This window comes from Thalassophryne amazonica, chromosome 12, assembly GCF_902500255.1.
Source record: "Thalassophryne amazonica chromosome 12, fThaAma1.1, whole genome shotgun sequence".
NCBI classification, from domain to species: domain Eukaryota; kingdom Metazoa; phylum Chordata; class Actinopteri; order Batrachoidiformes; family Batrachoididae; genus Thalassophryne; species Thalassophryne amazonica.
Genome location: NC_047114.1, coordinates 12,165,032 through 12,181,316, shown reverse-complemented (window position 1 = coordinate 12,181,316; position 16,285 = coordinate 12,165,032). Strand labels below are relative to the sequence as shown.

At 43.7% G+C, this 16,285-nt stretch overlaps 1 protein-coding gene across 1 annotated transcript in view; it reads right to left on the bottom strand.

Moving 5' to 3' along the window:
* myo10 (myosin X) overlaps positions 1–16,285 on the bottom strand; it is a 289,282-nt gene that overhangs the window by 198,194 nt on the left and 74,803 nt on the right. The window contains exon 2 of the mRNA XM_034183772.1: positions 11,928–12,026. Coding sequence (XP_034039663.1) covers positions 11,928–12,026 — 99 coding nt within the window. The remainder of the gene's footprint in view (positions 1–11,927; positions 12,027–16,285) is intronic.

Below are 16,285 nucleotides of genomic sequence, written 5' to 3'. Positions count from 1 at the left end.
CGGCTCCACTGGGTCCCACGGCCCACCCCCAGACCCAACAGAGACACCAGGGAACCACAAGACGGTGGGAGGCGGGCAGTCCCAGAGGAGCACCGGAACCCCATGGGAAAAAACAAACAAACGGGGGGACAGGGGGCCAGGCAGCCGGAAATGGACAAGCCACCCCACATGGCAGTCTCCAAACCAGGAAAAGCGCGAGATGAGACCCAAGCGCAGCAGGGGCAACCGAGGAGCCACAGGGAGACATACAGACCCGGAGGGAGAGGCAGGGGCACGGAAGGACACATATGCACCGAGCCCCAGGGAGAGGCACCATCCCCCGCCCAGGCACCGGACCCCAGCCAGCCAACAGCAGAGTGTATAGACCCCCACATGAAAAGGAACGACGTCTGCCCAATTACCCCCAACCCCCCAACAGGACCAGCAGCCCCACGGTGTGGCAACGGCGCCCCCACAGACAGGCCGGCCAGCCGCCCAGCACCCCCCCAGGCACAAGGCGCACCCACACCCGACATGGGAGGAGCCGGAAGGGAGAGTGGGCCAGCACCTGGCCCAACCGGCCCAGAAGCCCGCAGAGCCACCAGGCAGCACTGGAAAGCAAACCCTCCAGACCTTCGAAGCCCCACCCCCGACCCCAAATCCCCAGGCAAGCCCAGGACTCTATAGCCGGACAACAAATCCATCCCCCCACACACAGGCTGCACAGCCCCACCATACCTGAGGGGCCACCAACTCTTAAAGACACAAGCTCTCTCCTCCACCAATTCATTTATTTTCAAGAGGAAAAAAACACATAGTGTCAATCTCTGACAACAAGAGTACCACACTGAGCTGCAACCTGGATCTGCAGCACAAGAAAGAAGACTAAGTAGGGCAACAATAATAGGAACAAGTCATAATGTAATATTAATACAGTACTTTAACAGGTGCAAGAGTGGCATTCCGTAACAGGCAAAAAAAAAAAAAAAAAAAATCAGACCTCCAATTTCCAATTCAAATTTAATGAGTTGATAAATAAGGACCATGTTTCATTAAATTGTGTCAATTGATTTCTTATTGAAGTGGATATTTTTCTGATATATATTCGAAAAAGAGGTTTGACCAGTGGTTAATATTAATTAATTGTTTATCTTTCCAAGTAAACATAAATTAGGAAGATGAGGGAATTCTACATCCCGAGATGGAGGACAATTTTTCAGTGACTTTGGACCAAAAACAGTGGACAGGTGAGCAGAGCCAAAGGGCATGAAAATAGGTATCAGTGGTGTTTAGTTCACACTGTGAACAAACAGCAGAGTCTGAGAAGCCCATTTTATACATCTTATATTGTGTGATGTGTGTTCTAGGAAGAATTTTTCTTTTCTTCTTTCGGACGAACATTCAAACCAGGAGCATTTTGGCAGCGAAAATAATGCCGACGGTGTTTATGGCGGAGCCAAAGCAGAGGCAAGAGACGTGCCAATTCCGATGGATTTTGAAAGGCTGCAGAATATGGAATGGTAAGGTAGGCTTTAATTTTTGTTGCTGCTGTTTATAACACTCTAATTATAGCATTTTCGATTCTAGCATCTGTCTGCTGCCTTTGTTATTGTTCCCGAGCCGCGATAGTGTAGCTATTACTTGTGAACCACCGTCATTACCTTCGGGTTTTTTCCATTTTTGAGTGCCTGGCATTGCATTCATCCATGTATAGTTACGTTGTTTTCACGAAAGAATAGGAAATAAACACCGAAAGTTTCGAAAAAGATCGCCAAAAACAGTGAACATGCCGCTGCTGTGTTTACTACGTATTGCAGTGATATTTTTACAAGTTCCTTGACCACTTCAAGATTATTGTGAACATATTATTTGGGGTTGACATTTTATGTGTTCCTGTGAGCGGTGAGAACATGGAGACGGTAGAGGAAAGTGTCTGCTGTCGGGAGCAAATGCATGTGTGCGAACGGAGCGAGCGGCAGCCTGACATTTCGTGCATTGCACAACACCACGGCTTTCGATCAATCTGCCTGGACTTGAAAAGGCTAAAACCTTTCGCCCTTGTGTTTGTGCAATATGCTGCAACACACTGGTCAGGCATATCGACAAACAAGTCCCTGAGAGCTGTGTTTAATCAAAGTTTCTGCCGCTAAAAAAAGTGTAAACAGCCGATACGGTCTACACGTAGTGACGTATTTCAGGCTTGGTGCTCAGCGGGAAGCTGGTCACGGGGTGTGCACATTTTTCAGTGGCGGGACGTTCAAATGCTGTATATAACAGGAGAACTGCGTCCATTTTCCTAAAACGCTTAGGTTGACCGAATTATATAACCTTTGTTACATGTAATAAGACTATGTTGTCTTTAAGTGTCATATCCACTTTAAAGCAACGTTAAAGTCCCCTCCAATGATGACTGCCAAACACTTCCTGAATTGACAGATGAGAGCCCATGGAATCTCATGGGAACTCAGTGGCAAGCTCACACTCAAACAGGAAGTGCCAAATTCTCAGTCACAGTGAAACAGGAAATGTCCAATGTTGAACACTCCCTGGCATGGGTGGAGGTAGAGCGGAGGCCGGGGTTTCACTGGACTCCCCTGAAATCTGATTTGACATGTCACGTCACCGCACATCTGGTTGAAAGACCTGCATTTTCAAATCAGTGAGTCACACTGACTGCTAGATTCCTCCTGTCCAGTAGTTTGTGCTGTGTACCACAAAAAGTTCTAATCCACCTTAGCAGAAGAAAAATGTTTGCATCAGATTTGAACTGAACATGTTGTTTGAACTATGGACTTCTAATCACACTAAACTTATATTGGTGAGTAAACGACGGTATTTTATGCCAGAAATGAGGTCCAGGTTGTAAAAAACAGCATTTCTCCTTTAATTCAGGTTGCCTTTTATACACATGTTTAAGCTAACAGACAGCAGCTGGTTCATGCTCTGTTGGCTTATTAGTGCAGCAGATAACTGAAACAATCCTTTAAATGATTATATAAGCATCAAATTCAGCACAAACACAGCTGGAGCAAAATTAACTTTTGACCCCTGTACAAACTAAAACTGACCTTTGTTACCATTCTTGCTGATTTTACCTCATAACGCCTTTAACATTCAGTCACAGATTGTCCAAACTATACCTTTTTTGGAATCTTTATGATCAGTCAAATAATGCGGTGTAGTTTTCTATATGATTGGAGCATGTTTTAATTTTGACCCCTGTCTAATTCTTCAATTAACCCCTACCTGGCTGCATATTGAAAATTCAATTGGCTGATCAGTTTTTTCAGAAGAGTTCATGTCTATGGATTATTTGTGCTGAATTTGATGCTTGTATCACCATTTGCAGGATTCCACTCATCTGCTGCACTATATATGAAATGTAAGATGCTGCTCCTCAGTATTTCTCAATTGCCCTCAAAAGTATTGGAACACTTGGTATTTCACACATTTTAATTTGTTTATTTCATTTCAAATACATTGTTTTTCTAAAATTATCTTCCTTAACTGAAACTGAAAGCAAATCTCTACAACTTGATATAAATGAATTAAAAATATAAAATCCAGCTTCCTGATGAAGTGGTGCAGAGGAGGATTTTTCTTAAAAAGAAGACCTGAAAGTTAAGCTACAATTTGACAGATAGTACATTTGAGATGAAAACCTAGATTTGATGTTTTGGTGAAAGAAACTTTTGTATTTTTTCATAATTGATGTAAATAAAGTCCAAGACATATTCAGTGACTTGGAAATGTTCATGTTTCCATCCCCTGACTTGTCTAAAGAGAACTGGCAATAAAACTGATTATTATTTACAGGTTTTATCAAGTTTTAGAGATTTGCTTTCAGTTTGAGGAAGATAATTTTAGAAATTTTTATTCTTTATTTTATTGTATTTCTTGTATTTAAAATGGCATAAACAAATTAAAATGTGTGAAATTTCAAGTGTTCCAATGCTTTTGGAGGGCACAGTATTCTAACCTTATGATGAGTGCAAAATGAGTGTGGTATTATTACTGTTTTGTTTAAGAATGTTTAATTTTCACTGTTGCTGCACTTTGTGTCAAATCATAGTCATATCTTATATCATACTGAGATGAAAATTCAGTAAGGTATATCTTCTATTATACATTCCAAATCTAAGGTGGAACTCTACTAGTGTTTACTAAGGTACACCTAAATATCTTTAAAAAAAAAAAGAGAGAGAGAGAGAGAGAGAGAGTAGAGCCACTTAGATGCCTGGTCTTGAGAACCAGGGATGGTAGGTTGAAAAGCTTTGTATCCCATGGGAACTCTCCCTACCCACCTAAGCGGCTCAAGAATATGGACAGCATGTATATAAGTGGCATTCACATGACAATTTATATGACAATATTGAGATACGATAATTTGGCCATATTGTACAGCCCTACTGTCATTGGGAATTCCGCTAATGTTTCTTTGTTCCCTGCACAGGGTGCAGAGGCTGGGCACAGTCCTGCTGTATGGGTCAGACCTGAGTACTGGACAGGCAGTCTTTGGGATCTGACATAATTAGTTTTGTCATGGATGGAGTTGGTATTCCGCGCATCAGCACAAAGCCTTGAGCACCAGGCACTAAGTCGAGCGAGAGATGCAAACAACAGTAAATCTCTGAAACAAAGCATCACAGCGGAGGAGTGCTCCGGGATCAACAGGATCCATCCGTGGCTCAGTCAGGATAGACTTAATAAAATCAATCAGGGAAGTGAATCAACACTTGGACGATTAAATGATTCTTATTCAGACCAACCAACGAAATAACCAACAAAAGAAACTTCAATGTGGTTTTTATAAGTTGAAGCTGTCATCATTTAAAAAAAGAAGCAGGAGCTCTGCCTCATTTTTGCAAACAAAATTTTACTGATTTATAATCTTTTTGTAGAAATGATCTGTAGAAAAATAATTCTATTAAGTTTTCTTAACGTTTCCACTTTGTTAAGGCTGAGAATTGATAAGATTTTATCAATATCAATGAACATTTATATTGTCACACTAACTTCCTGAAGCTCGTTGTGTTAACACGACACGTTTTGAACAGTCACTTGTAGAAAGTGTAACAGTTTTCCAGCTTGGGTCATTTTTGCAGATCTGCCCCGGAGTGGTTTCTATTCCAGGTCCAGATACACCTGTGAAATTTAACTATTATTAAACAAAGAAATGAATCAAAATTAACCAACAACTTTTTATTTATTTATTTTTTTAATAATTGAATCGTTTTAAGTCTTTTTTATGAAAAAAAAAAATCCAAATTCTTTGACTTCAGCTTCTTTAATGTGAATATTCTCTGGTTTATTTTATTAGTGCTTTTCCCTTGTCTCACAGCAAATGGAATATCTTAAAACATTTAAAAGCATCATCTTGGGCTCCAGATAACAATGATAAACATTTTTCACCTTTTTTGTTTACAGTTTATATGCCTAACTAATCAAATAATCGTGAAAATAATCAATGAATTATCAATGATGAAAATAATCGTTAGCAGTAGCCCTTTATTTATTTATTTAATAAACCAGCACTGTATGCCAGCAGGGATCTTGGGCTTTCTGCTGTCCGGATCAGGTTTCAGTGTTTCTGAGCTGACTGCAGGACAAAGCACCAGGAGATGAATTGCTGCCTCAAACAGCAGCTGCTTCTTTTCATGCTGGAGGTTCTAAGGAGGGCAGAGACAAACCTGTCCAATGCTCTGACAGGAAGAGTGAGCAGCGGTGATGATGAGGGGCAAAGAGGGATCAGTTTTCCCCCTAAAGACTCTCAATAAAGAGTTTCATTCCTGCTGCCTGGACAGGCTGAACGCTGGAGCCCTAATTAAATGTTACTGAAGCGATTAGCTGCCTGGAGCCTGTCAATCATCTGTCATCCCGCCTCCAAGAGCTTCTAAACCACATGAAGGTCAACAGCGAGCTTCACTGGAGGACTGTGCTTCATGATTTTGGACTAAAGAGGAGATCGTCATTCCTGCTGATCATTTTCAGAGTCCGACCGATAGGATTTTTTGAGACTGATACTGATATTAGAGAGTTTTAAAAAAGAATTATATATACACACACACACAGTGAGGCAAATAAATATTCGATCCACTGAGGTCTGTAATTTTTATTGGAGGTGCACTTCAACTGTGACAAACAGAATCTAAAAAAAAATCCCATTTTATGATTTTTAAATAATTGCATTTTATTGCATCCTGCCACATTTCTCCAACTCCACATTACATGGAGAAATGCGGCAGGGGTTCAAATCCCACCCCTGCCACATTTCTCCATGTAATGTGGAGTTGCGTCAGGAAGTGCATCCGGTGTAAAACCTGTGTCAATTCAACATCCAGATCCACCTTGGATTTGCTGTGGCGACCCCGAGTGCAAACAAGGGAGGAGCCGAAGGGACTTACCTACATTGCATGAAATAAGTATCTGATCACCTATCAACCACAAAGAATTCTGGCTCTCACAGATCTGTTAGTTCTTCTTTAAGAAGCCCTCTTACTCTGCACTCTTTACCTGTATTAATTGCACCTGTTTGAACTCGTTACCTGTATAAAAGACACCTGTGGACACAATCAATCAATCACACTCCAACCTATGGCCAAGACCACCAGGGACAAAACTGTAGACCTGCATGAGGCTGGGATGGACTACAGGACAATAAGCAAGTAGCTTGGTGAGAAGGAAACAACTGTTGGCATAATTATTAGAAAATGGAAGAAACACAAGATGATTGTTAATATTCCTCGAGATCTGTCCAGAAATGCTGAAGGCTCTGGGTAAGAAGGGACGGTCTTGGATGAGACGTCTCTTCAACACTGCACTAAGGTTTGGGACAGTGCGTAAGGAGTGGGAAACTGGGGTGGTGGTCCCCATTTTTAAAAAAGGGGAACAGAGTTTGTGCCAATTACAGGGGCATCACACTACTCAGCCTCCCTGGTAAAGTCTACTCCAGGGTGTTGGAAAGGTGGGTTTGGCCGAACCAAGTACCAATTGCCAAACTGAAGTACAATGTGGGTTCCGTCCTGGTCGTGGAACACCGACCAACTCTTCACTCTCACAAGGATCCTGAAGGGTGCCTGGGAGTATGCCCATCCAGTCTACATGTGTTTTGTGGACTTGGAGAAGATGCATTATCAGGTACCCCAGGAGATACTGTGGGAGGTGCTGTGGGAGTATGGAGTGAGGGGGTCCCTTCTCAGGGCCATCAAATCTCTGTGTTCAGGTTCGTGGCAGTAAAATGGACTTGTTTCCAGTGGGGGTTGGCCTCAGCCAGGGTTGCACCTTGTCATGAATCTTGTTTGCGGTATTCATGGACAGGACATTGAGGTGAACTTGGCGGTAGGAGGATCTTCAGTTTGATGGGCTCAGGGTCTCATCAATGTTTTTTACAGATGATGTGATCCTGTTTGCTCCATCAGCCTGTGACCTCCAGCACTTACTGAGTCAGTTTGAAGTGTGAAGTGACTGGGATGAGGATCAGCAACTCTAAATCTGAGGCCATGGTTCTCAGCAGGGAACCAATGGATTGCCTACTCCGGGTAGGGAATTAGGTTTTGCTCAGCGTAAAAGAGTTCAAGTACCTCGGGGTCTTGTTCACGAGTGAGGGGACAACGGAGCATGAGATTGGCTGGAGAACTGGTGCAGCAAGGACAGTATTGCATTCACTCGGTCATGCTGTTGTGACAAAAAGGGAGCTGAGCCAAAAGGTGAAGCTCCTGATCTACTGGTCAATCTTCGTTCCTACTCTCACCTATGATCATGAGGATTGGGTCATGACAGAAAGCACAGATCGCAGGTGCAAGCATCCGAAATGGGTTTCCTGAGGGGAGTGTCTGGTGTCTCCCTTAGAGACAAAGGTGAGACGCTCGGCCATCCATGGAGAGCTCAGAGTAGAGCCACTGCTACTTCACGTTGAAAGGAGCCAGCTCAGGTGGTTGTGGACATCTGGTAAGAATGCCCCCTGGGCACCTCCCTAGGGAGGTGTTCCAGACATGTCCATCTGGGAGGAGACCTGGGAAAGACCCAGATATCACCCAGACAGAGGTGGTTAATGTGGCCCCCCCCAAAAAAGGAAGTTTGTGGTCCCCTGCTGGAGCTGCTGCCCCAGCAACCCAATTCTGGACAGGCGATTGAAGATGAGATGAAATGAGACACCTGTCTACATATAAGGTGTCACAGTTGAAAGTGCATGTCAGAGCACAAATCAAACATGAAGACAAAGAATTGCCTGTTGTCCTCCAAGACAGAACTGTCTCGAGGCACAAATCTGGGGAAGGGTACAGAAACATTTCTGCTGCTGTGAAGGTCCCAATTAGCACAGTGGCCTCCATCATTCATAAATGGAAGACGTTCAGATCCAGCAGGACTCTTCCCAGAGCTGGCCACCTGTCTAAATTAAGTGATCGGTTCAACTTATGCTTGACAAACTACGTAATAACATCATTTCTAATAGCCAAAGTTTTTCTGTATTTGGTAAAATATTTGTTTTCATGTTATCAAACATAATGCTGATGTGTTGGTGAAAGGCTCATATTGGCCAAAATTATCAGCCAACTGATCAATAGGGATCTACTCTTAATTATCAGCACACCTGTGCTTATTGCAGATGATGTGTGGGTCTCATGCACAAACACACAGTTACTGAGGTGGGCGGGGCTTAGAGCTGGCTCAGGCTCTTTCACACACAAACACCTGTTCTCCACCTGAACAGGTGATGTTCACCTCCAGTAACAGAACAGACGGCCGCCGAGGACACACAAAGCAACACAATTGCATGAACGAAACAACACCAAAACTGAATTACTGTGACAGCAACAAAACCACATTTATATCCATGCACGATGTGTTCATGTCAGAAAATCAGCCGTTAGCCTTCATGAGCCACATTTAGCAGCTTCCATACTGTGTATGTTGGAGATTATCAGGTTTATTTTCCCTTTCAGAAGGTTTAAACAGAAATAAATAGCTGGAGTCCTGCTGCATATTACAAACTCTGGTGTGCAGGTCTTCAGCTTCAGCATCCAGAGGTCTCTGCATGAAAAGGAACCACCAGATAAGAATGTCTCTGCCACTAAATATTCGGGACAATACACCAGCTCAACAGGACCTTAAATCCTCAGGCCCCAGAGCTCAGCAACCACACGGGACATGATGGAGGGTGAAGCCGCACAGAATCATCCACTTTACCGCAGCGCCGCCTGAAGACATTCACGTCCAAGTGCTGCCGTGATGCTTCACGTCAACGCAAATCCCAACAGTTTAGCACCGTCATCATAGGAAACGGTCAAACAGCGTCTCTTTATTTTTTGCACATTTTGATAAGTTGGAGCATTTGATTATATTGTTACAAAATATATTTAAATTAATTTTTCAAAAACAATCAAACCCAGTGTTTCAGCAAACATGTTTGAAATGTTGTACAGTCATTTCTGCGGTTCTGTGCTTCCTTTTTTCTACATGACATCACAACACTTTTTCCATAATGTGTTTTGCTGAAATAACAGAACGGAGTGGGACTCCTAAATGCCTCGGTTTCTACACTGAATAAAAACATAAACACAAACACTTTTTTTGGCTCCCATTTTTCATGTGCAGTTTTGCTTTATTGGTGGTGGTGCTGGGGGGGGGGGGGGGTGTCAGTGTCTGGTGTGAACAATATTTGAGAGAAATAGGTCTTTAGTGTATATAGAAAATGTTTTAGATCTTTTAGTTCATCTCATGAAAAACAGGAGCAACAACAAAAGTGTTGTGTTTATATTTTTGTTCAGTATATATGACATCACAGAATGAACTCTGGATGTGACTGCATCATAGCTGATTTGACGAGGAATGACCTTTAGAGCAGAAAGTCCTGTTGCCAGATGAACATCTCACTGATGTTACAAAAACATCACTTACTACCCTCACATACGAGGTCTATTAGAAAAGAAACCGACCGTTTTATTTTTTAAAAAACTATATGGATTTGATTCATATGTTTTTGCGCGCCCGCCACAGGAAAAACACCTCCGTGTTGATAACCATTTGTAAAATCCAGGCGGCTTACAGCAGGGCATGTTCCAACTTGTCCTTAAGGCTTCCAACGGAGGTGTTTTTCCTGTGGCGGGCGCGCTGCGCCAGCTGCGAGCCACCGCACCGATCCGTCCGCACGTCTTTCATTAAAAAAATCTCCTTTAACAGTGGAATGTCCGGATAAACTGCTGATTCCGACCTCTTCTGAAAGTTCTCTGTTCTCTCACGATGTCCTGGGTCAACAGAGGCTTAAATTTGGAGAATTTCAGCTTGAAACAGGATGACGACGTCGCCTCGGAGCGCTGCGCGATGTCCCGCTCTGTGGGAAGTCCTTACAGCGATAGAAACAATCCAAAATCTCTCATCAGCCGTTAAAATTTTCACCGAAAACCAGCTGAATTTCTCGAATGGTGTCCACTCGGATGTGCCTCACAGTTTTTGAAAAAATTTTGATGAAGCACAGCGCCAGTCTCTCAGCAACTTCTCAGACAATGAAAATCTGACGAGGGGGCTGGACCACTCCTCCCACAAGGCGTGCTCACAGGCGAATGACGTCACCGACAGGCGTGAAAAAACTCTCGCATGCCCACGAGGGTTCAAGCTTGGCTGATGTAATCATACTTGATTCAAATCCATATGGTTTTTTAAAAAAATAATAAGGTTGGATACTTTTCTAATAGACCTCGTAGATGCTGTTTTTGTGGCATGTAACGGTGCATGTAGTTCATAAGACTTGGCACTCAACTTCACTCATGGTGCACATGCCACAGACATGCCATCTGTGTGACAGGCTGGAAAGCATTAGGTTGTCCAGAAACTCCAAATCCATGATAAAATTTTAAAGGGGAATAAAAGGGGGGAGTTGACAAACACTGGCAAGGAAGTATCAGACGACGCACAATGAACCCCGCATAATCCCTCAGTGGTGAGGAAGCTCGTCGCTTGATCAATTCCCAGACAGGATCGACCCAGAGACGCCTGTGCGCAGGTTTGTTGAACGTGGGAATGTTGTTACACGCCAACAAACGCACAGTCCTTGACAGATCCTCAGCCTGTTTCAATGGCTGGAAAATCCCAAATAATCAGTGTCTGAGGATCTGCTGCAGCACTTCACCTGCCTTCACAGCTGTTGGGTCACAAACTATCACCTCCTGTCTCCTTCTGCCATTCAGGACTTCTTGTTTCATCAGAGACCCATCAGCTGTCTCATGTGCAGGGTTCCCGCTCGGCCTTCATGGCTACGGGACACACAAGACCCTCACCATATTTCAACCCAACAGGCAATCCCCTACTTGATCAGTTACCCAGGTGTCATGATGTGGACGAGGGGTTGGACATTGACACCCCTGTGAATACAGCACACCAGTGGTTGCCACCAACACACCTCCTGCGTGAGAAGAGCTTTAGACATTTTGCAATCTTTGCAACTGCTTCATTCACTAGAACAAAAGAACATTAAAGATTTGTGCTGAAACAACCGCTCGACTGATGGTTTTATCACCAACTAACTGATAACGCCTTGATTGCTTGAGTTGTGCAAAAAAGTCTCCTTGAAGAAGAGACTGAACTGGTTTCTGAATTTGAAAAGTCCGATTCAAACATACAAAATTTAACAGCCTTTTTGACTGGTTGCCAATAATCTATCAAATATTAAATTTTTACAAGTTACGATGGAGAAGCATCACTCACCACACTGGTTCATAAAATATTTTATACTTGTAAATTTACCAGAAAAAAAACAGTAATTCACAGTTTTAGATCAGATTAAAGACATCTGTGCAGCTTTAAAGTTGGACACACCCACTATAACAACTATTGGGAAGAAAAACGGGGAGGAAAGTTCTGGTGCATCACAGTCCTCGGCCTTAAAAAGGCAAAATTATGGAAAAGTCGTGTTAAGAAAATAAAAACACCATCGAGAGGTTAGCGGTTCTCACCTGGCCGTAGTCCGTGGCAAAGACAACGACACCTCCAGAGCACGAGGACACGATGCTGGGAAGGAACTGCTCATCCTCCCGTAACCACACCCAGTCACCCTGAAAAAAAAAGAAAAACAAAACAAACAAACAAAAAATAAATAAATAAAGGTCTGTACCAAAGAAGCTAAACACAAGCCACAAACAATACCAGCTCAAAACGGCATTTCAATTTTCAATTTCAATTTATTTTCATTTATATAGCGCCAAATCACAACAGAGTTGCCTCAAAGCGCTTCACACAGGTAAGGTCTAACCTTACCAACCCCCAGAGCAACAGAGGTAAGGAAAAACTCCCTCTGAGGAAGAAATCTCAAGCAGACTAGACTCAAAGGTGTGACCCTCTGCTTGGGCCAAATAATCAACCAAATAATACCAAGGAAGGACTGATGATTGGCAGATGTACACTCCGCCCTCGGGAGCTTATTAGGTGTGAAATTTCACGCTGTTGTGACCTTTGAAATGACGGAGGTAAGTGAAGTCCAAGGTGATGGTGGAAAAAAACACTACTTACTCATACTCAGCACTCATCTTCAACCGCTTATCCGGGATCGGGTCACGGGGACAACAGCTCTTGACCACCTCTGACTGAGGGATCCTGAGGCATTCCCAGGTAAGTGTAGAGATATACAGTGGCTTGCAAAAGTATTCAGCCCCTTGGTATTTCACACATTTGAATTTGTGTATGACATTTTTTTTATATCAAATATTCTTTTAAATTATATTTGAGGCAGAGAGGAAAAACATTGTGATGAGTCAAATCTATTACAATAGCCAATGGTAATTGTGTATTACATTTCAAATACAAAGTAAATCAGGCTTCTTAATATAAAAATTTCTAAAATTATCTTCCTTAGACTCAAACTGAAAGTAACTCTACAACTTCTCTACAACTTGATAGAAATTAATTAAAAATATAAAAGCCAAACTAATGGACTGCACAAGTTTTCTTCAGACAAGTCAGGGGATGGATACATGAACATTTTCAAGTCACTGAATATGTCTTGAACTTTATTTATATCAGTTATGAAGAAATACAAACAGTATGGCACTCTATGGTAAATCTGTGTGGAGAAGACAGTTCTGAAAAACTGAGTGACTGTGCAAGAAGGAGAAGAGTGAGGAAAGTCACCAAAACAGCCAGACAACCCAGAAGATGTTACAGGCTTCTCTGGCTGCAATTGGAGAAATTGAGCATAGTGCATGTTTTGCATTTTGTATCCGCAGTTATACAACTTCATAATGAAGTGGCACAGAGGAGGATTTTATTAAAAAGAAGACCTGAAAGTTCAGCTACAATTTGCCAGAAGGTATATCTGAGATGCATGCCTAGATTTAATGTTTTGGTGAAAGAAAATCCTCCACACCCAGAGCCTTCAGCATGTCTGGATGGATCTCATCAACCCCAGGGGCCTTGCCACTGCCTTGCACGACTTCCACCAGGGAAATTGATGGTTATCCTCCATCAGCTTCCAGCTCTGCCCTTACTATAGAGGGAGTCAGAGTCTGATGCATGAGTTTCTAAAAGTGTTCATTCCAGCGCCGGATTACATCCTCAGTTGAGGTCAACAGAGTTCCATCCTTACTGTAGACAGCTTGGATGGTTCCCTGTTTTCCCCTCCTGAGGTGACTCTGTCCACCAGAAGCACCTTATACCGACCAAAGGTCCATTTCCATGGTTGCTCCAAACTCCTCCTACACTCGCTGCTTTCCCTCCCACATAGCAGAGGCTGCTGCCCTTTGGGCCTGTCGGTACCTTGCAACTGCCTCTGGAGTCCTCTGAGATAACATATTCTGGAAGGACTCCCTGCTGCAGCTTCAGTAATGGAAGCTTTGAACATTGCCCATTCTGGTTCAATGACCCCAACCTCCACAGGGATGCCAGAAAAGGTCCACTGGAGATGTGAGCTGAAGATCTGTTGGACAGTGGGCTCCTCCAGACATTCCCAGTTCACCCGCACTATCTGTTTAAGCTTACCAGGTCTGTCCAAAGTCCTCCCCCATCCTCTGATCCAACTCACAACCAGATGTGATCAGTTGACAGCTCTGCACCTTTCTTCACTTGAGTGTCCAGAACATGCGGCCTCGGATTAGATGATACGATCACAAAATCAATCATCGATCTTCGACCTGGGGTGCTCTGGTACCATGTACACTTATGGGCATCCTTATGTTTGAACATGGTGTTTGTTATGGACAGTCCTTCACTAGCACAGAAGTCCAATTACAAACGACCATTCCGGTTTAGATGGGGGAGGCCGTTCCTCCCAATTAAGCCTCTCCAGGTGTCTGTGTCATTGCCCACGTGTGCGTTGAAATCCCCCAGCTGAACAATAAAGTCCCCCACCAGAGCCCCATACAAGACTCCATTCAGGGACTTCAAGAAGGCCAAATACTCCAAACCACTGTTCGGTACATACGCACAAACAACAGTCAGAGTCCCCCCCACCCGAAGGCGCAGGGAGGCAACCATCTCATCTACCGGGGTAAACTCCAATGTAGCAGCACTCTGGTGGGGACTCGTGAGTATCCCCACATCCGGTCGGCACCTCACACCCTGGGCAACTCCAGAGAAGAATAAGGTCCAACCGCTATCAAGGAGAGTGGTACTGGAGAACTGGTATCGCTCCACCTCCCACAAAACCTCTCTCTGGCTCCTGCCCCCACAGCGAGGTGACATTCCACAGCGTCAGAGCTAGCCCCTGCCTCCGAGGTCTGGTCCACCGAGGCCCTCGACTTTCACTGCCACCCATGGGACAATGCACCTGACAACTGCGTTTCACCCTGCGGTTGGTGAGGCCACAAGGTGGAGATGGAAAGTCCACGTTGGCTTTTCGGGCTGTCCCTGACTGGGCTCCGTGGCAAGCCCAGCCACCAGGCACTTGATGACAAGCCCTACATCCAGACGGGGGCCCTGAGCTTCCTCTGGGCCGGGTCACATTTCCTCTGCCTCATTCTGTCATGGTGTCTTGTGAGCCATTCTTAGTCTGGCCTCTCACCTGAGACCAATTTGCCATGGAAGACCCTACCAGGAGCACAAAGGCTCCAGACAACACAGCTCTCAGGTTCATAGTGGCACATAAACCTCACCATCACGATAAGGGAATGGTTCCCGGAGAGAACCATCAAAACATTTTAATGCAGTTTTGTAATTGTTATACTGCTGTATAAACTGTTTCCAAAACAGACACAGTTTGTAGTTATGGATGCACCGATGCCGATGCTGGTATCAGGTATTCACTTTGACAATGACTTGTGTAATCATACGAATAACATGGGCGAAAAATAAATCAGAAGAGAGAAGGCAGAACTTTTTAAAAAACAATCGCAGGGAGATCTGTCCTGAATTTGGTGGTTCTCTAGACCACCGATCTGGTACTATAGAATGGTGGGGGCCGGTATTTGTAAACTCACTGATATTTGAGTCCTTCCTGATTTGACCCACAAAACGTAGGTCAAGGTCAATACCCACTCAAGTGAAAAAGTCATGCGGTGAACATCTATCCGAAATATCTTGGGTTTATGACAATTTAGTGTCAAGTCATCACTCGGCGATGCCCCGTTTACACTCAGACCCACATGAACCCACGACAGAGGGTTGTAAGATAGTCTTATGTTCCGAATGCCTTCGAATTGAGACATTTTAGGACAAAATGTCAAAGCTGATCGTTCTCCTCTGAGCCTCCGTAAGTGAGCATTCGTTTGAAAAAAGTCATTCTAGAGGGACCCAAGAATCCCGCCAAGAGACCTGGCATCAGTGACATCTGGATATCACCTCAGGTTACTGGTTTGAGTCTAAAGCTGGGCATACACTGTATGATATTTTCAATCTTGTACTTGGCTCCAGCTCAAACTGTGTGACAAAACCGCAGGGTTTAAAAGTTCAGAGTGCACAATTCATGTTCTCACACAGTACGGCCCGATGCTCTGATACATTCTGACTGCTCACACTGTACGTTCAAAAAACACACGTCGGGCTCGTATTTCCAGAAGCAAAACGGAAAAAAAAGAAAACATAAACATTCATAAAAGGTGTTGCTACTTACATTATTGCATAAGTAAACTATATTTCTTATATGTCTTTCAGCTGTGCAAGGTGTAGCAACTTACTCCCTCATCTGTCGTAAATCCTGTTGTTGTCTGGTATGTGTGTGTGTGTGCTCGTGCGCATACGTTCAGTCTCCCCCCACCTGATTCCACTCACTGTGCACGCTGATAGGCATGAACTTTAATATGATATTAGGTTATTGCGAGGGAACACAATAAAAAAAAATAAGACTTTACATGAGATGACTGTTTGCTCGCTCCGGTGTTTGCTC